This window comes from Zootermopsis nevadensis, unplaced genomic scaffold, assembly GCF_977971745.1.
Source record: "Zootermopsis nevadensis isolate Lab colony 2312 unplaced genomic scaffold, Znev_1.0 Znev_ptg000030l, whole genome shotgun sequence".
Lineage (NCBI taxonomy): Eukaryota > Metazoa > Arthropoda > Insecta > Blattodea > Termopsidae > Zootermopsis > Zootermopsis nevadensis.
Genome location: NW_028259162.1, coordinates 10,273,087 through 10,293,126, shown reverse-complemented (window position 1 = coordinate 10,293,126; position 20,040 = coordinate 10,273,087). Strand labels below are relative to the sequence as shown.

The 20,040-nt window shown below is 35.6% G+C and overlaps 2 protein-coding genes across 4 annotated transcripts in view; one reads left to right on the top strand and one right to left on the bottom strand.

Moving 5' to 3' along the window:
* rod (kinetochore component rough deal) overlaps positions 1-11,765 on the top strand; it is a 27,815-nt gene extending 16,050 nt beyond the window's left edge. For all 3 annotated transcript variants that reach the window (XM_022058614.2, XM_022058615.2, XM_022058616.2), the window contains exons 17-25: positions 843-1,105; positions 3,241-4,759; positions 5,194-5,386; positions 6,219-6,407; positions 7,095-7,326; positions 7,596-7,707; positions 8,555-8,727; positions 9,064-9,147; positions 10,563-11,765. In XM_022058614.2, the coding sequence (XP_021914306.1) occupies positions 843-1,105; positions 3,241-4,759; positions 5,194-5,386; positions 6,219-6,407; positions 7,095-7,326; positions 7,596-7,707; positions 8,555-8,727; positions 9,064-9,147; positions 10,563-10,607 (2,810 nt within the window). In that variant the 3' untranslated portion in view covers positions 10,608-11,765. The remainder of the gene's footprint in view (positions 1-842; positions 1,106-3,240; positions 4,760-5,193; positions 5,387-6,218; positions 6,408-7,094; positions 7,327-7,595; positions 7,708-8,554; positions 8,728-9,063; positions 9,148-10,562) is intronic.
* Positions 11,471-20,040, bottom strand: LOC110827198 (uncharacterized). The gene is made up of 5 exons (XM_022058633.2): positions 19,908-20,040; positions 18,655-18,888; positions 17,135-17,267; positions 13,125-13,282; positions 11,471-12,049 (listed from the first exon to the last, which is right to left on the bottom strand). The coding sequence occupies exons 1-5, from the start codon at positions 20,022-20,024 to the stop codon at positions 11,831-11,833; spliced, it is 861 nt and encodes a 286-aa protein (XP_021914325.1). The 5' UTR covers positions 20,025-20,040; the 3' UTR covers positions 11,471-11,830.

Here is a 20,040-nt window from a genome sequence, read left to right as displayed (position 1 = left end):
TTAGGTTACCATTTACTTTTCCATATTATTGCACTGTTGTTGAACACTATATAAAGTAAAGTAAAGTAAAGTTTGTCCCACTATACTCCATGTAGGCGTTTGGGGTGAGTGGAGGTATAGCTCCTCTCTTCCTTGACCTCGGCACTAGATGGGGGTGAGTGGTCAGCATCACGCCCCGGCCGGCTTTACCCCCGGGAAAGGACCCTGGTACCCATTGTAGAGGAGGCTGGGTGGGCCCCAGAGCCGGTCAGGACGCAGAGGCTAAAGGAAATATCCTCTGCCCCCGTCGGGGATCGAACCCCGGTCGTCCAGCCCGTAGCTAGTCACTATACTGAGTGAGCTATCCCGGCACTATATAGCTATTAAAAACATTAGACATATGTTACACCACTTTATACTTTGTTAAATATAAAAGTCTGACACAAAATTAGTTTGAAATTAAAGGTTAAATAACAGGTAAGAATGGTTGGTGTTAAATTCCAATCAAAATGAAAGCACCTTTGATTAGAACTGTGTGGCTTACCATTGTATAATGTTATGTATAATTTAAAGTGTTAAAGCATCCTCACGTAACTCTGAGTAGATTGAAGTTGTCACTATCATATTGGTATTTGGTTGAGAATGGTGGCAACTGACATGTTTGTTGACATATACTATTATGGGAATAAGGGGTTTAAATCCTATTCTAGAGGGTTGGTGGCCATACTTTAACTTAAGGTTTAAGCAGTATATGCTACTCCAGTGCATGGTCAGCTTGACCATATATAAGAAGCAATATATGATTGATGAAGGTTAATAAATCAATTAATTATTATTTGTTGCCTTTGTCCCCATGTTGCCAGATGACTTACCTTCATGGCTGGAACTCTTCCAGTGGATTCATACTGCATTATACATAACAGCTTCCTTTAATGAGCATGAAGATGTTTTTGAAGAAATGAAATCGAAGGCACAAGACAATCTGACCAGATGGAACTTCACACCTCTTTATAAGGATCCTGCCATCTTTTCTGATAGCAGCCAAGTTATGTTATTCCTAAAGGAATTGTTCTTATGCAGGCTATATCATAATGCACCTGGTCAGATGGATAATAGTAATATAACTGTATGTATCCAAGTAATTTTTATTGTGTTTTGTTGTTCTGAATTACTAATGTGCATGTATCTGTATAAACTTTTAAGCTATTATAACTGATTTAGTGTAGTTGAATTAACATTCTGAATTTGCTTGTTCTGTTAATTATTGTGCTTCTCAGTGTACTAAAATAATATTGGAGCATTATCACTGTTATACGATATAGGAGGTATTATTTTTGTGTCAGAGCTAGGTAATGAGTTTCTGAAATTGAGTGTTTTGGAGAGGGGGGATAAAATCCATTGGTAATATCTTATATAAAACTTTCTAAGCGGTCAATGCATTTTGTAATTTTTACACTGTCTGATCAAAAGTATCCGGACACTCCTCTGCAAACGTAAACTCGAGCCTAGATATCACTACGACCGCCACTGCTGCTATAAAAGGAGGCAGAGGGCTTGATGTTGTTCAGTGCTACGCGATACCGACAGAATGGGTGGAGCAAGGGAGCTCAGTGACTTCGAACGTCGTATGGTTATTGGTTGCCACATCAGTAAGCAAACCGCTTTCAGTGGTGTAAAGAGCGCCGCCACTGGGCTGTGGACGACTGGAGACACGTGATTTGGAGTGATGAATCACGCTATACCATGTGGCAGTCCGATAGGAGGGTTTGGGTGTGGCAAATGCTAGGTGAACGCTACATGCCGGCCTGTATAGTGCCCACAGTGAAATTCGGCGGAGGTGGGGTGACAGTGTGAGGGTGATTTTCATGGAAGGGACTTGGTCCTCTCGTAATACTACGGAGCACGTTAAAGGCGAAAGGATATATGGACATTTTGACCAGCTGCGTGTTGTCTATGGTAGAACACCAGTTCGGAGATGATAACTGTGTGTTTCAGCATGACAATGCTCCCTGCCATAAAGCAGGGTCTGTTCGTGAGTGGTTTGTGGACAATAAGGTTCAGGAAATGGACTGGCCAGCCCAGAGCCCCGATCTCAATCCTATTGAACACCTCTGGGATGAACTAGAAAGGCGACTGCACGCCAGACCCCAACGACCCACAACACTAACTACGCTTGCTATAGCGTTGCAGGAAGAATGGTTGGCAATTCCCCCGGCGACGTTCCAACACCTGGTAGACAGTCTCCCCCGCAGAGTTAGAGCTGTAATAAATGCCAAGGGTGGGCCCACTACTGGGCAGTAAATCCAAGGGACACTTAGAGGACAGTTTCGCGTAGGTGTCCGGATACTTTTGATCAGGTAGTGTATACCCCAACAATGGCTGATATTCTAATGAAAGCAGGGATGTCTTCTCTGACATTTGTGTGTGCTGTTTGATATTGTTCCTACACATAACTTAGTAGTCTGTGATAGTGTACCATAATGAGTTATTGACTCAGTTTTATCCTTGCTGTCAGATAAAAGTCTTATAATTTACAGATGCCTTTATTTTATGATGAATTGTCAAGTTGGTTTTACCCTTGATATAAGATAAAAGTCTTCTAAGTTAATAGAACAAGATCTTTAATAAAGAGTTGGTACTTTTTATGTGAACCTTAAGATCTGAAGTTCCATTTTAATGTTATTCTCCCAGCTATGCGTAGGACTTTTAAATGATCTATTTCTATGATGTCTCCTTCCTGAACTTTTGTCTGCATTTCTTCCGACACATGCCACATATCTCATCTATATTTTTTTAATGACCCTAGTAAGATTAATTAATATATGAGGATAATTTCTGTTGATTGATTGAATAAGATGAAGATTGTTTAAAATTTGTAACTTAGTGTCTCATTTTCTTTCTACAAAAGTCACTGAATACTGTTTACATAAATTAACCATTTAAATATATTGTCTGTTATCTTCTCCTTTAATACTCTTTGCCAGGTCTTTAAATGATTACAGAATTTTTATCCATGTTGAATATATGTTATAGTGCAGGATGTGGACATGGTCCTCAGAATTAATCTTGTTGTAATGTTGTTTTATTACTAGGAATTGTGTGGACCATAGGATAGTGTTCTTCATTCTCTTGTGCATGGTAACTTTACAATTGTACTTACTTATGGGGTGGCATGAAAGTTTCTAATACAGAACTGAATTATAAATTAAGCAGCTCTTTGTTTACCAGCATAACTTTCATATTATTCTCTCCTGTTCACAGCTGCAACTTGAAGGACTTGCAAAACAGTTACAACAACAACATCATGATCTGGCATTAGTAAGACTGTGGTGTTCTTTAAATTCCTGGGCTCTGTCAATGCCAGATGATTCACAGTCATCCACGTTGCTGTCAGAAACTAAACGTGTTGCCTACGATTCCATATGTGCCCTTCTTTACAAAGTGATTATTGCACGACGATTTGATGTACAATTAGGCCTTGCGCTTTTATTTGTCCTTGGCATTGATGCTGCTAAGCAGTGGCTCCTTCATTCTTTGGAAACCTTCAAGCAAGATTTTCAAAAACTCAGTTCTGTATCCTGCTTGGGAGTGCTGTTCTGCAATTATTGCAAACTGGACAACAAGCCTTTTCATTTTATTCACACAAGATGCATATGGGCTAAAAGACTTGCTGAGTATGGAATACATTGTACTCAGATACTTACATCAAACACTGCACAGAACATGGAAATATTACAATCACTGATGAAGTTGAAACATGTGGATATTTTATTGATATTGGAATATTGCTCTGACTTTGAACTGGAGCGTCAGGAATGCTTACTGATGTATTTGGAAACTATTCTGATGACCTGGGAACCAGAATTTGAGATTGAGAAAACTGTAGATGGAGGAGAAGTGATGAATGTTCTGAACACAGACACTGAAGTTGCAAGGAGGTGCCAAGATATAATAAAATTAATTGAAAATAAGGAACGTCTGGTCAAGCATCTAACTTCGATATTTAAGCGTCTCAACTACTACAATTATGAGATTTATATATACATTATTAATCTTCTTGAACAACTCCTTCCATCCCATAATTTCATCAGCAAGAAATTTCTTCTCATGTTTCTGAGGAAATATAGAAGGGTTCAGGGACCTAAACAAGAAGAACGGGATAAATGGCTTCATTTCCCTCATTCACTTACCCTGCCAGAAATTTCACAGTGGCGCCTCCCATTTTTGCCATTGATTGGGTCTAAACCATTGCTTGTGTTGACACCAGAGTTAAACCTTAAGACCTACAAGCAATGGATTGAGTTGTCAGCTGGACTTGGCATTGATACAAATAATATATGTGTTGTTACAGTTCAACAGACAATTCAAGCCAGGACAACTTCTACTGATGAGTGGAGGATCAGTTCACAAGATGCTTTACTTTTGAATGAACTAGAGAAGTGTGTGGATAACATAAGTGACTTACAAACTGCAAGTGCATGTATGTACTTTGTAATGAATCGCATGCCCCCAGGTGCCGACCAGGTAGCTGCAGCAAGATTGTGTTACACATACACGCAAAAGTGGGTCAAGAACAATGGGGATGCCACTGCAAAAGAAAAGCTGAATGATGTGAAACATAAGTATTTATGCTTGGCAACAACTCATATATTGCATCAGTATGATTTGAACAAACCAAATTACTTGCAGCTTGTTCCCAAACCATTAAAGCTTATGTCAGCTCTGTACCAAGATTCCAGTATCATTGCCAGGGGTGACGGACACATTGTATGTTTTCCAGGTAAGTTATGCGATTTTGTATCAAGTATGTGATTAAAACATTTGGGAGGAAATGGAAATTCAGACAAAATATTGATATCTAATATACTTTTGTAGTTTGTCCAGGCTGGCATAGTTTAATGCATGAATAGTCATATTTCATCTGCTGAAGTTCATATTTTGATTAAATTTAATGTAAAATTAAAATAATCATGTGTACATTGATTTGTTACTGAAAATATCCTCTGCATTACCTGTACATTATGCAGCTTCAGATATACTTTAAAACTCTCACTAACTACAGGCTGTGTATTGTGATAGAATCTGTTAGGCCTAGGGCATAACACTTCCTTTTTACATGCTGTAATAGCTTTATGTGGAACTCCCATGTAACAAACATCCAGAGTTTGAGGTTTTATTGTAGTTTTATGGTAAATTTTTGTTTTTGGTGTGCAGACATAAATGGTGCTGTAGAAGATTTGGCATCTTTGCATGAAGAGAACTACATCAAATTCTGTCTAGATCAGCTTAACAAATGGCTACAACCAAAAGGTCTTCAGCCTGGTCTACTGGAAGACACGTGTGGCTTAACAAGACTACTCCAGAATAACAAAGAAACTGATGACAGTATTGAAGACGATCTTCTCAGGTATAAAAATTATAATTCCTCCTTGAAAAATGTTAATGTTTTCACAATTTTATGAAGGAAATGATGTGTGTTCATCATATGTATGTATTTTCTGTACCTGTGAAGCCTTTGTAATAATATGCAATTGAAAAGTTCACACTTCAGATGACTTGCCCATGTTCAGAGCAGTGTGATGACAGTACTGAAAGGATTTTTTATAAATTTATCTATCAGTGTTTGCACATATGTCAAAGTTTCTAGATTGTGTGTATAAAGTCAGAAGGTGAGTACTTTGAAGGTCAGTATGCACACTAATGGTAGGTAAGCTTTTTATAAGATGAGTGTTAGTAGGATTTCAGATCTTTACTGCAGCAAGTATGAAGATTGCTGTCTTCTGGGTTTTACCACCATGTAGCTTGGCACAAGTTTACTAACATTTCAGAGGTACTTGCTCCCTACATCATTGGGGCATTGTAGAACTTATACCAGGCTACATGGCACTACAACCCTGAAGGCAGCCATCTTCAGGTCGAGTCCTGTTTAATTGTCAAACCTTTTAGGATAACTTGTAAGGAACATCAGTCTCTGGATTTGATGAAATTTTTTTTTTAGTAGAATTAAAATTATCATTGCAGAACATTCAGTCAAGCAGTACTGCTACTGTACTAAAGACCTAAATCCACTTTCTTAAATATTTGCAAAACCTGAAAGTGTTACAGACAATATTTTAGCAAAATTGTGTATGATATTTCACTTGTAATAAGCCATGAAAAATTTGGTAGTATTTTGAGTATAAGAAGTTAAAAATGTTAAGTGAATGTGTTTACATAATTATTTTGATTTATTTTCTCAGAGCATGTTATATCTTGAAGTGTAGAGAGGGAAGCAGTCTTGTAAACTATGTGGTGAAGCTTGCATTTCAACTTGGCCTGGGTGAAGAATGTCCTGTGGCAGTTCAGTTGAGGGCTTTGAAGTGCCTGATGGCTGTATCTTGCACTGACATGCTGGAAGAGCTCACTGGTAGAAACATCATTGACATCAGGTAATGTTTTCTCATGCTACATTGTCAAACCCTTTCTGTTTTGAACAATATAATCACAGTTATGTTTAAGTGTAGGGTCAGGGGGCCTTGCTGCAGTTTAATACAAGTATGACAATCAAATGTTTGTTAAATTCAGATTTCATATGTTTTTATTCTTAGTTATTATGTTGTTTTTTCCCCTATAAACAGGAATCGTGTTTATTTCCAAGAGAAGATACAGTGGAATTCTTTATGTACACTTTCTTGTGGTTTGATGAAAAATGGTATAAATTGTGTGAAATGTAAAAATCATAAGCTCAGCAAGTAATATAGGTAAATTATTAAGCAATGTATGAAAACTTTTATGTTGTATTACAATGTAATTCCCAGAAATTAAAGTATATATAGTGTCAAAGCACAAGCTGAATTAAATTTTCCAAAGCTACGAAAGATTTACACATTGTACTGACGAATATGTCGACAGGAAGAGAGGTGGCAGATTTTAACATCCTTCACTGTGTTTCAAGAGGGAGTGATTGAAGGTATGTATTAGTCAACTCAATTCCTGTATCTGAATTACAGATATTGTAATACAGTTTTATTTTCAGGACTGTTAGGACTGCTCCTGGAAACACTGGTATCAGCGTGTTACAGAATGTCTATAATTGTATTGTAGCTATACACAATACTTAATTTGCAATATTTCAGACAAATGCTGAATAGTCTTCAGTATGCAAGTGAACTGGAGATGCTTGGATATAGCTATTCAGTGTCTAGTTTTGAATCATGCAACAAATTGGAGTTGGTTAAGGGAATATGGAGAACACAGAGCAACAATCCACAAGCCCTTATTGTTATTGCTCGCTTGTGTGTGGAGTTCAGCATTCAGCAGCACAACATTTGGACATTACTTCTTAAACAAATGACTAAATATTCCATGGTGAGTACACATTTTTAGTTGTAGGTCTGCAGACATTCATAAATTGTATCAGAATTGCTCATTGTTCCACAACACCTTTTGAATGGTTCCAGAGTAAGTTTGGTTGTACAAGTAGAACATGAAGTACACTGAGGATGGCTGAAGAGGCTGAAATATATTCCTAATGAAAGATAAAGAATGTGATAAGTGTGTGAATAATTTTGTTTTAAAACTAAAACCTGTGTAGTACAGTATTGATGCCACATGTCTTATGGAATGTTTATTTTCAGGTTCGTGAATTAGAAGTATTGATGCTACATGTGACAGACCTAGGCCACACTCTGAGTAGCAAAGAATATGTAGGAGCATGGGAATCAGTGCTTTTCACACCATTCCTGAAAGGTAGAGCAAAAGGCATTAGCATTTTGGTATACCAGCTGTGACATGTAAGCCAAATTTTGCTGACAAAAATCTGGTTGACATTTTACATCTGCTGCTGGAACACGGTGTATATTTTCATGAAGCTAGTTATGAATAATTTCATTAGCTGAAAGCATATAGATTTATCTGATAAGATATTTTTATATAAACATGGGATTGAAACATACATTAACACTCATTCTCTACACACACACACATATGTGTGTACACTCATGCAAACTCTCTCTTTTACCATTTAAAATTTGTTTTGTGAAGCACACTTTATTAAAATCATAATTGAAGGTAAACCTTAAATGAAGACAGTTTGAAAGGAGAGAGTTTAATTTGAATTATAAAAACTGAACTGTAAGTTCATGAAAAACTGAAATGTTGGAATATTTTATATGGATATAATAATACTATTTTCAATATTGGATGATGTTAATAAATAAAAGTCTGTGTATGTATATGTTAACCTGGGTAAGTGAAATGCTAAATTTATGTATATTAGTATGAAAAGTGCCCTGACCTTACATTCGGCCTGAGGCCTCGATACACCTTTATTTGTGCCCATATAGGTAGCCAATCACTCTGTGTGCATATTACATTACATTGTTCATCGATATTGAAGAAAGTTATAATTAAAATATGTAAAATTGCTGTGCTTGCACATTTGTGTATTTATCTGTGTTATGATATAGCCGGACAGGATATAGAGTTATACGAATTGTGTGAAATGGTGATTTTTTAGACAGTATGCTTAAGTAATGTCTTTTTCTCCCCCAGGATGTGTTTTAATGTGGTAGATATGTTCATGTTACTATTTCAGGTGAAAAAGAAGATGCATGCATTCACAGTTTAATACTGCTTCAGTCATGTCCAATTCTGCGCAGAATTAACTTGAATGTTATCATTGAACACAGCATACAACTGCACTGGCCCCATTTGGCAGCGGCACTTTTACCCTTATTGGAAAAGGATGCATTTTATCAACAGAAGGAGGTATGAAATGCTCCCTAATCTGCCATTTGTTCTCTTCAAATATTGTTCAAGACAGTTTTTGAACAGCTGAGTGACTGTTAGCTTCTCAAGAAGGATTCTGTTTTATGGAATTAGTGTATACAAAAAATATATATATATTTAATGCTTTGCAAATTAGACAACACAGTTTTAGTTTCATAAGTGAATAATGGCAAGCATTTCCTCCAATGTTTTTATTAACAATGTGAACATATACCAAAAATAACATTGTGTATTTTGAAATGACAAATCTGGGATCCCTGTGTTATATTTATGCAAATGTGGTTGTATTAACCATGCATATTTTGCTTCTTTCAGAAGATTGTCAGTGTGAGGGGTGCAGTGGAGCTCATCCAAAATCTACAGGAGCTTGCAAGTAAAGGTGTTCTAATAGCAGAAAAGGTGCGAATATTTGAAAAGTATAAAAAATTGTGTAAAATGTAATCTGGATAGCAGAGAAAGTGTAAAACACATATGAAAATAAGGGTTCCTGTGCGCTGATGACATGATATGTGATCAGCATTTAATTTTGTCAATTAGTAGATTCATAAGATGATAATGTTGCGTCATATTGTGATGATTATAATTTGTTAATTTTAACCGTCTAATCACAATAAAATATTTTATTAAATACTAAAATATTAAAATATTATTACACATTTAACATTTAATATTTAAAATATATGTTAAAATGATGCTCTTTCTATTGAAATTTTCGATTTAAAATTAGAGCATCACTTTTTCCACGACATGTTTCAGTTTTCAATGAACCATCTTCAGGTGTATAGTTGATATAAACTCAAATGTAGTATCTTAAATGCAATCCTTCGTCAGATGTCCATTAAATATCATAAAGTTATCTTCTTCCAGATCAATTGTACTTTATTATCACATTCAATATTGTTTCGTAGTTGTAAGTCGCGTATAGCGTGATCTTGTGTGGGTGAAATGTTTTGTAGTGGTTTTATATCGGTCAGATATGAAGAGAGGAGGAGGTCCGTCTGGAAGTAATGTTGTGTTGGAACATTACTTCCAGACGGACCTGTTAAATGATCACTGTGATTTAAGACTCGATGCCAGAAAACAAATCTTATTTAATCTTAAGTAGGTTTGTATTCTGAGGGTTTTCCATTAGTTGTAACCTATGTAAGCTTATGGTACATTTTGCCATGTCACTGATATTGAATAGAAAAATAAGGAAAGAGCTGTATTGATAGTTTGTCACAAATAGAATTATAAAGCTATAGGTTGTTTTAAAAACACTGTTATATGCCAATAATAAATTATATGGATAGGATTTAATAAATAAGTATAAATTGAAGTGGGGTGTTAGAATGCTAAAGTTAAGAGTATGGGTTAAAAATAAATACTATCTTTTACAGAACTCAAGGATTCATTATCATGTTTGCAAATCCCATCATATATAAATCACAACCTTGTTAGTATCTGGCCCATGCATTCTGATAGAGTGCTCCAGGGAATATAGCACCAATGCTAGACATGCTGTCACGTGTGTGGAGTAGTAAATTTGAACCATATGTTCCACCTCTGCATAATTTTTTCACACCTTTACACCATGTATTGGCAGTGAAATTTTTATGTTCAGTCATAATGAGATGGGCTTTGTTAACAAGCAAAATTTCAGGTGGGGTTTCAGCCTGGCAAACCAGACCATTCCTTTGTTTGTTAGTCTGCTGGTCATTTACATAACCAGCTACCAGTTTATGCAGTATACAAATGAACCATTAATTGAGCTGTAAGCACATATTAAGAATAAAAATATGTTCTTGGTTACTCATACACTTTTTTTCCTTCAGGCAATTGAAGTTCTGCAACCTGTGCAACCGGGCATTAACCATTGACTTCAGCAGATAACTAATTTATACCAGTACTACAAAATAATGTTCTTAAAGCAACATGTAACTTTGAGAAATGGCACCAAGAAGTTGCAATTCAAATTAAATCTAATATTTCATAGTTTCTTTTTGAGCATTATTCAAACTGAGGAGAAGAAAATTTATCCAAAAGTCTCATGGTCTATACTTTTCTGAATTGCTTGTGTCTAAACTTTCCGCAAGCTGTTGTTCTGGTAACACATCTGATTATTTTATACTAGTAGTGACTACATTTTCCTTCAACTTGCAAAGTAACACAGTTTTTAGGGTCGTTAGCAGTGTGTTATATGGCACTGTGATGCACAGTATTTTGGATCATGCTAAGGATTAATACTTTCATGTATGCATATTGGCAGAAATAGAAGCTGTGGTGGTATCAAATGTTGTGGTTTTCAGTATTTGTAATTGCTTCTGCTTTTTTAATATTACTGGAGTTTATTACTAAATAAAAACTATTAACACCTTTTAGTAATAATATTTATAACATTATGCAATATTTATTATATTTGCTATTATCTTAAATAGCAATCTAAACTTCATCCACTGCATATACCAAGTAGGATAGGAATAACAAGTCTTTCTGATAATGGAGTTTTGACAGTCAGCCATCCAATAATAATTTAAATTATTCGTCAGTGGCCATGTTCGTATAATTTGCAGTGGGTTTTTAAATAAAAATGCCAGTCAGGATAGAGTCCTGCTTCTTTGTAGCCAGCTGCATTTTGGAACTAAGGCATCAGTACCAGTATATGAGTATGTATAATACTGACCAGAGTAAGTGAAAAGAGCAAGGGAATTTCTAGCATATGCTGTAAAATTACAAGAGAACAGACATTTTGAAACATATATTAGGCTTGGTAATAGGAATTTTTAACAACATTGTTACAGGTGCTGGCAGAAATGCATGGCAGTGGATGAGAAATACTTAAAAGGCAGTGTGCTGTAAAAAGCTAAAATGAACAAAAGTGAAACTTTTTGACTTTACTACATACTTAAATGGACATTTATTTTGAAATTTGAAATATTTAAATAATCTCTTGAAGTAGGTTTTATTTGTATTTCTCTATGTATGCCAGGAAAAGTATTAAATAACAATACAGTAGCATTTTTAGTTTCTGGAACTTACACATATTGTTTAATTCAGCCAAAGTGCATATTATTCATTAATCCATTTTCTTGATGTCTTCTGATTACTTGTTATCAAGTCTGTTGAGAAATCCATTATCCCCTGCTACATACACCTGCCCTTTAGATCCAATGCAAATAGAATTGATACAAAAACCTACTTCACATGTGCTCACACACTCCAATGTGTCCAGGTTCCACTGTTTTATCTTCCCATCATAGCCACCACTGAATAAAGTAGAATCTTCAAAACCACATACAGCATTCAGAATCAGCTCATGTGCCTGTACATTTAAAGATGAAAAGAAATTCAGAAGGTTTCCAGTTCCAACAGAAACGCTGTTCATAATCATACCAATAAAGTAGGAACAACTGACATGCTAGTTGACTGGAAACCAACATGTCATTATCAAGTATTAACTGAAGAGAAGTTGGATGAAATTGGAGCTTGGCTTGTACAATCACTTCTTATGTCTCTTACATGCCTTAAAGAAGAAACTGGAACTATGGCCTTACAACATGAGAGTTGTGCATTCACTGCAGGATATGATTCAGTAGCCAGACTTATTTTCTGTAACTGGCATCTGGGGATATTTAAAAACTAAAGTCTGTCAAAGCAACAGAAATAATTTATTTTGAAGTGATCTGTACATCCAGAGAATAACTGCAAGTCAGAATTTGTTTAGAAGTAATGGGGAATGTTTCTGATCCAATGAGAAACATTTTTTGCATCTATTGTAATTCATTATTGCCACAGCCAACTGACTAGGAAAAAGTGGAAAGGCCCTTCTCTGCACTTCATATATACAGACACTGATGCACACAAACCAGCACAATTTAATATTTTTGAACTTAAGAAATGAGGTTGGTGTTTATAAAATATCTTAAAATACCCACCGATACAGAAACCTATTACATTACACCATTACCAATACACAGCACTATTGTCTTCCTTGATGATTTTTTTTAACTTGATGCCTTCAATTATTTGCACACATTATAGTGGAACTTATCTTTTTTGTTCTGATCTGTCACTAGAATTATAAATGTAAAATTGTGTCTTATACTCTCATATTTTGGTGATAATTTATGTGTAAAATTTTGGCATTTAAGGAGCTAAGGTAGCATACACTTAAAAATTAAAAAATACAATTGTATCTTTGTATGTATGTGTACTATAAGATTGAATGAATATGAGTTAAAGACCAACCTATGGAATTAAGTATGTAAACAATGTAAAATTGTTTTTAGATTTGGTATATTCACATGTTCATTTTTCATTAGTATTTAACATGGATACGCTGAAATCATATGAGTAAGAGAAGTGACATCATTTTGTTTCATTATTTATAGACCCACCTGTATCTGACCAAGTTTTTTGAAGTTGCTTGCTTTGCTGTTGTCATGAATGCAGATATTGTTGCCTGATCGAGTTGCAAAACATAACTTATTTCCAACAATACATAATGGGCTGCTTCCTTCCAGAGTAATTCGTGTTACATATCTTCCTCTGTCACCTATAAGAAATGAGCAAATAAACTGATACATACTACAAGATTAATTAACTTTGAGATATGTACATACAGCTGTAGTTTAATACACACTTAGCAGAATGAATCACTACTTAACTATTTGGTAAAAACAGAATGAATAGATCTTGATTAAGGCTGCTGCAAATTATAATTTGACAACAGTGTAAGAATCCTGTTCATTGCCATTTAATTTTCCACTCTGAATAATAGCCTTCTTCTTCTTCTTCTTATAGCGTTATAACCCTGTGTGGGTCTTAGCTTGTTTGATGAATTTTTTCCATTCTGTCCTATCATCCACAATTCTTCTCCATCCCCTTACTCCCATCGTCCTCACATCCTCCTCCACGTCGTCTATCCATCGTTTCCGTGGTCTCCCTCTCATCCTTCTTCCCATCGGTCTCCATTCCATCACTCTTCTAGTTACCCTGTTTCCTTCCATTCTTGCAACATGGCCAAGCCAGGCTAACCTTTTGCTTTTGATTAGCCTCACGATATCTGCTCCCTGTATGATACAATCTAGTTCATGATTCATCCTAATTCTCCAGGAGCCATCACTATTCTGTATTGGACCATAGATTTTCTGCAATATTTTGCGTTCAAATATTCTAAGTTGTTGCTCATCAAAGCTAGTTAATGTCCAGGCTTCACATCCATATGTGACTACTGGTCTTATCAGAACTTTATAGATTCTCAGTTTAAGTCCCCTCCCCAGTATTTTAGACTTCATTAAATTCTGATAGGCATAGTAACACCTATTACCATTCACAATACGTGCTTTAATTTCATTAGTTACTGAATTTATAGTATTAATCTGTGAACCCAGGTAATTAAAATTCTGCACATGTTCAAAATTATAATGCCCTATTCTCAATTTATTTGTGACATTTCTTGCTGCTCTTGTAACTTTCATATATTTTGTTTTCGATTCATTTATTTTTAGCCCCCTTAATTCTGTTTCTTCTATCAATTTTAATACTGTTTCTTCCAGTGCAGCTTTATTCCTGCTAATAATAGCTAGATCATCTGCATATGCACTCACGTGTATTGATTTGATGCCTATATGTCCTGAGATCTCAAGTTTCCGAATAGATGCTTCCAGCGTCAGGTTAAAGAGCATTGTCGAGAGAGCATCTCCTTGTCTAACTCCCATATTGACATTAAATGGTTTAGTTAGCTCACCATCTACTCTTACTACAGCCTTGGAGTCTTTCAACGTCGCTCTGATGAGCCTGACGTATTTAGATGGTATCCCTAATAGGAGAATATCATTTAACATTTGGTCCCTATTGAGACTATCAAATGCTTGTCTGAAGTCCACATATAAATGATTTAAGTCAATGTTATATTCATAGGCTTTCTCTTGAATCTGCCTCAATACAAATATCTGGTCTATCGTTGATCTATCTGCTCTAAAGCCACACTGATACTCTCCTAACATCTCTTCTACATATACAACCAATCTATTATATAGAGTACTTGACAAGATTTTATATATTACATTCAGAAGTGTAATTCCTCTATAATTGGTACACTCCATTTTATCTCCTTTTTTATGTATAGGTTGTATTACTCCTAGGGTCCATTCCTCTGGAATCTTTTCTTCTTTCCAGATCAACAATATCAGATAATGTATTCTCTCCCATAACTTGACTCCCCCCTTTTTTAGTAGTTCAGGAGTAATCCCATCACTTCCGGGTGCTTTACCATTTTTCAGACATTTGATTACTTTTTGCACTTCTTCAAACGTAGGATCTTCAATGTAATTATCCACAGTATAATATGTTGGCTGCCCTGTCTCAATTATATTTCCGTTCAGGATACCACTAAAATACTCTTTCCATCTATTAACAATATCACGGTTCTCTGTCAATAGATTTCCTTGACTATCTTTACATGCTACAGCTTTCGGTCTGTATTCTTGTGTTACTTCTTTAAGCTCCTTGTGAAATTTTCTACTTTCATTTCTACGATGGTGTTCTATCATACTGTCGATCTTTCTTCCTAACATTTCTCTTTTCTTCTTTCTACATATTCTGGTGGCCAATATCCGTTTTTCATTATAAAGATTTCTATTAGCTCTCGTATTTCGCTGTAAACATTTCATTCTAGCTTGCTTCTTCTGTTCCACGACCGATCTACATTCATCATCATACCAATCTTCATTTCTTGATCTTCTTGTCTCTCCAACAGTTATATGTGCTGTATTTAAAATGGCATTCTTTATGCAGTTCCATTCATCTTCAATATCAGGCCCTTTTTCTATCTTTTGTAATTCTAAGTTTAAATTACATTGATACTCCTGTACTGTACCCCTATCTTCTAATTTGTCTACATTCCACCTTTTAATTCTTTCCATTTTCCCTTTCATAACCATACATATTTTTTGCTTCATTCTAAACCCAACTAAATAATGGTCCGAGTCAGAATTTGCCCCTCGGAATGTGCGCACATTTTCTACATCTGTCGCCCATCTCCTAGATACCAATATATGATCTATTTGATTAAAATTATTTGTTCCAGGAATTTTCCAAGTACCCTTATGAATATCTTTCCTTGGGAAGTATGTGCTCATGACCCTTAAATTATTTGCAGCTGCAAATTGTGCTACCCTTAGGCCATTATTATTAGTTTCTTCATGTAGACTATTCCTTCCAAATAGTTTGACATAGACTTCTTCTTTCCCAAGCTTTGCATTATAATCACCAAGTACTATTATCATGTCATGTTTCGAAATTTTATCACATACAGACTGCAATTCATCATAGAAACCATCTACTGCCACCTCTTCTGTCCCCTCGGTTGGTGCATAGACATTAACAAGTGTTATATTATGGAGTTTCCCTTTTACTCTAAGTGTACATATTCTTTCACTTACTGGTGTAAAGGCCAGCACAGCCTTACGCATTTGCCTGGTAACAATAAATCCTACTCCACATTCTCCTTGCCTATCGTCTTTCCCAGAATAATATATGGAGAAGTTTGCCTTATTTATTACTCCCTTATTTTTCCATCTAATTTCTTGTATAGCGACAATTTCCATTCTATATTTTATAATTTCATCAGCTATACCATTCATCGCTCCTACTTGTAGCAGAGTGCGCACATTCCATGTTCCAATATGTAGTACCAAATTCTTATCCTTGTTCCTAGCTAATGTTCGTCTTCGTGAGGACAGTCCGGCTTCATTCATCAAATTATTCTCAACTTTATTCTTTTTTACGATGCAAGGTTGTTAGCCTTGCGACCAACCCCCAACCTGGAGGACCAGGGTACCCGTCTTAGTCTGACCTCTCCCCCTCGACCAATCTGGCTAGGGAGGCCCTACCAGTAGCAATGCTACCGCCAGCATAGCTCTTGGGGTCACTGAGGTACTCAAGCCCCACCACCACGACAAGGTGCAGGTACCATTAAGTGGGGCTGAATAATAGCCATTCCCATAAATTCAAATGCTCAGCTCTGTAACCCATGAGAATTGGACACATGTTTATACAAAATTTTAAACTTAGAATTACTTAATTAACAGTCTTGTGCTGAAGTTTGGCCATATTTCCTTGGACTTCATGTGTATAAATTTATGTAATACATTCTTAAAACAGTTACTGTATGAACACAAGTATTGAGGCTTTTACAGTGATACAAAAGTAACATGCAACCTTCTGGGTTTTAATGAGTTCTTCTGAAAAAAAGATATTTCACAGGATCCTAGCAGTTGTTTATACTCATAAGATGGAAACAGAAGATTCCTCCAAGAGGTTGGGCATTTCTTTCAATACAATGAGATTCTGCAGAGGACTCCAAACTATATATGAACAAGAAAATGTTAATAAAAATACCCACCAGGCAAGAGCTCGTTGATGCACACATCCCTGTCTCTCACAGTATATATAAATTTGTCAGCAACTGAGAAATCACGTATTTCTTCCACCATATTAAATTGACAAATTAGTGTGTCATTTTCCCAAAAAGACAGCTGAAATTAAAATATTTTAACATACTTATTGGCATAATGAACTTTTTCTCCCATATTTTGCATCCAAAAACATTAGATCTAGTCATATAAAATTACAGACATTATGGGTGTAAATCTTTAGTCCAACATGACTGTGATAACCTTAACAGTTTTTACTCAAAACTCTTGATGTCTCACACACAGATTGAAACCACAATACAGCACTCCTTTGGGGGAGGGAGTTAGATTGTTGGGGTCAGTGGTATAAATTTCAACATTTCAAATTCAGGCAATTACAGAAAATTAACCTGCTACTGGCAGGAGCATTGATTTGGAAAGGGAAACATTACTGAGAATAGGCAGTAGCACTGTTTTGATGTTTGACAGGACTAGTGAACTCTTCCATAATGAAAGTGTTTTCTGCACATATTTCTCGCATAGATAACATGCTATATATCAACAATTTCTCCGTTCCATGGGGTAGACACATGAGACCAGTGCTGTATTGGAGTTATTCTCAGAAATAGGTGAGTGGGGATGGGGGGGGTTAAATCCAGAGAGCATGATCACAATCTCCCACATTTGTAGACAAGGTATGCCACATACTGGATCATAAAATTTAATACAGTATAACCTCTCTAAGTTGGACACTTGGGGTTCCACGAAAATGTGTCGAACTTACAGAGGTGTCCAAGACAGAGGGAAAGAGAAAAATCAGATTGTGGTCTACTTACACTAATTACTATAGGCTTACTTGAATTAAGAATTAATGACAATAGTATTTATAATAATCTTTTGAAGCCCATTCCCATGCATTGCACCAACCTCAATAACATTTTCTAAAGTTTATTCCACCAATTTTCGCTTCCCCATCGCAAAAAAGAAAAATGACATTTCTGTTAACACAGTCTGAACTCAACTGCAAGCGCAGTCTGTCTTCTGCAATACTGTAGTCCAGTTAAGGGTTCAGCAAAAGAATAGTTAAACACTTGTAATGCATTCCAATGATGGGTTCAATGTCCATAATATAATCCTCCAGAGAGGAGGCATTCATTAGTCAGAAATTCAAAATAACAAAATATGTAACTGAAAAGTTTCTCTGAAAAGCATCGAAGCTAAGTGCATGAACCTGTCCAACTTACAACAAAAGGGGGGTTCAAGTTCCAGGATAAAGGGGTGTCCAAGATACAGGGCATTGTGGACATGTAAAATTATAGGATATTCGCCGGTTCCAATCAAAAGTGTCCAATATAAAGGGGTGTCCAACTTGAGGGTTTTTACTGTAGTTGGTATTTAAAAATGCTTTTATTTTATTCACACCCAAATGAATCAGTTTGTACTTTGCAAAGCTTTCTGAAATTAGGTTGCATTTATCTATTTTAATAAAACAATATTTAATGTAACGTACAATGCCTTTGTCATTTCCTGAATATAGTCTTCCATCAATAACATAAAGACGTAAGATTTCTTCTTCAGATGACTGTAATAATGTTTTCATATGTTTCAGTGAGTCAATACTCCAAGCTTGAATTGTTCCATCATTGGAACAGGAATATAAGGTGTTCTTCATTGCAGCAATATGATAAATTGCTGATTCATGGGCTTGAAATTCAGTTTCCAGTTGAAGACTTGGATGCCATACCTAGTAACATTAAACAGCAGCAAATAAATGTTGAGTTTTCTGTTAACACATATTTTTATCTTTCAGCATACATACATTTAGACTTGATGTCAGTGGCATTTTACTAAGAATGGGTAGAATCAATAGGCTAGAAAAATAATCAGCTTGTGTATAGATATGTTGAACATAATAAAATAAAGGTTTAGAAAACAATTCTCATACATTTGCCAAATAAGACAGCCTGTATATTTCCATTTAAGTTCAGGATTCCTTGTTATTGCCAAGGAAAATTTCTGTGATGCTGCTTTCTACAAATTTCCCATTGGAAATGTGCCAATATATTTAAATATCTAAAGTAATTTTACTCTTCAGATTTTCTTTGGAACTGGCAATTAAAGAACATTTCAGATTGCACACTATTCATGTACAGCCTGTCATGATATGGGACAAAATGTTTCATGAATTTGAAGCAGGAATGTGAAATCTTTCTGATTTGTGGGCCAAATTGAAGGGCTGCAGTTAAATGTAATCTATAGTAATTTCAACATGTGAAACCCATGAAAAATGTACTGTTACTAGTACTTAAAAATGTAAGTATATAGTGTACCTTATATTAGTTACATCTTATCGTATTTTATCAGTGTGTACTTTCATGTTTACTTGACACTTCTTGAGCTGATGTTCACAGACTTTTGATTTCTTACTGAAAATGCTGGTCCATAATCATTTAATCCAAATTAAGAGACATGAAGTTGGTGTGTGGTCTTGTGGGTTATGATGCTGAGTTCTTGTAGGTCTGGATAAATCTATCACCTCCATATTCTACCCAAAAGAATGCAATCCAAACTTTCACCACTGAACATTCATCTTCATACCTGTGTACTTGCAGGTGCTCTCTCCTATCTTGCCAAGCAGTTTTATTGTTTCTCCCTTTTCCTGTGTTGGTAATATGTTCAAGTGTAGTAACACTTAAAAAGTTTAGAAGAGTAAATCTCTTAACTAAAGTACTCATTCTACATAATAAATCAAAAATATTTTACCTTTATTTTCCCATCTACAGCAGCACTGTAGAGTTTTTCATTATGGAATATTAGTGCATAAATTTCACTTAAGTGTTTGTCTTGAGTATTTGCTGAAGCTGTTATTGTCAGAGGCATTATTTGTCCACTAAAT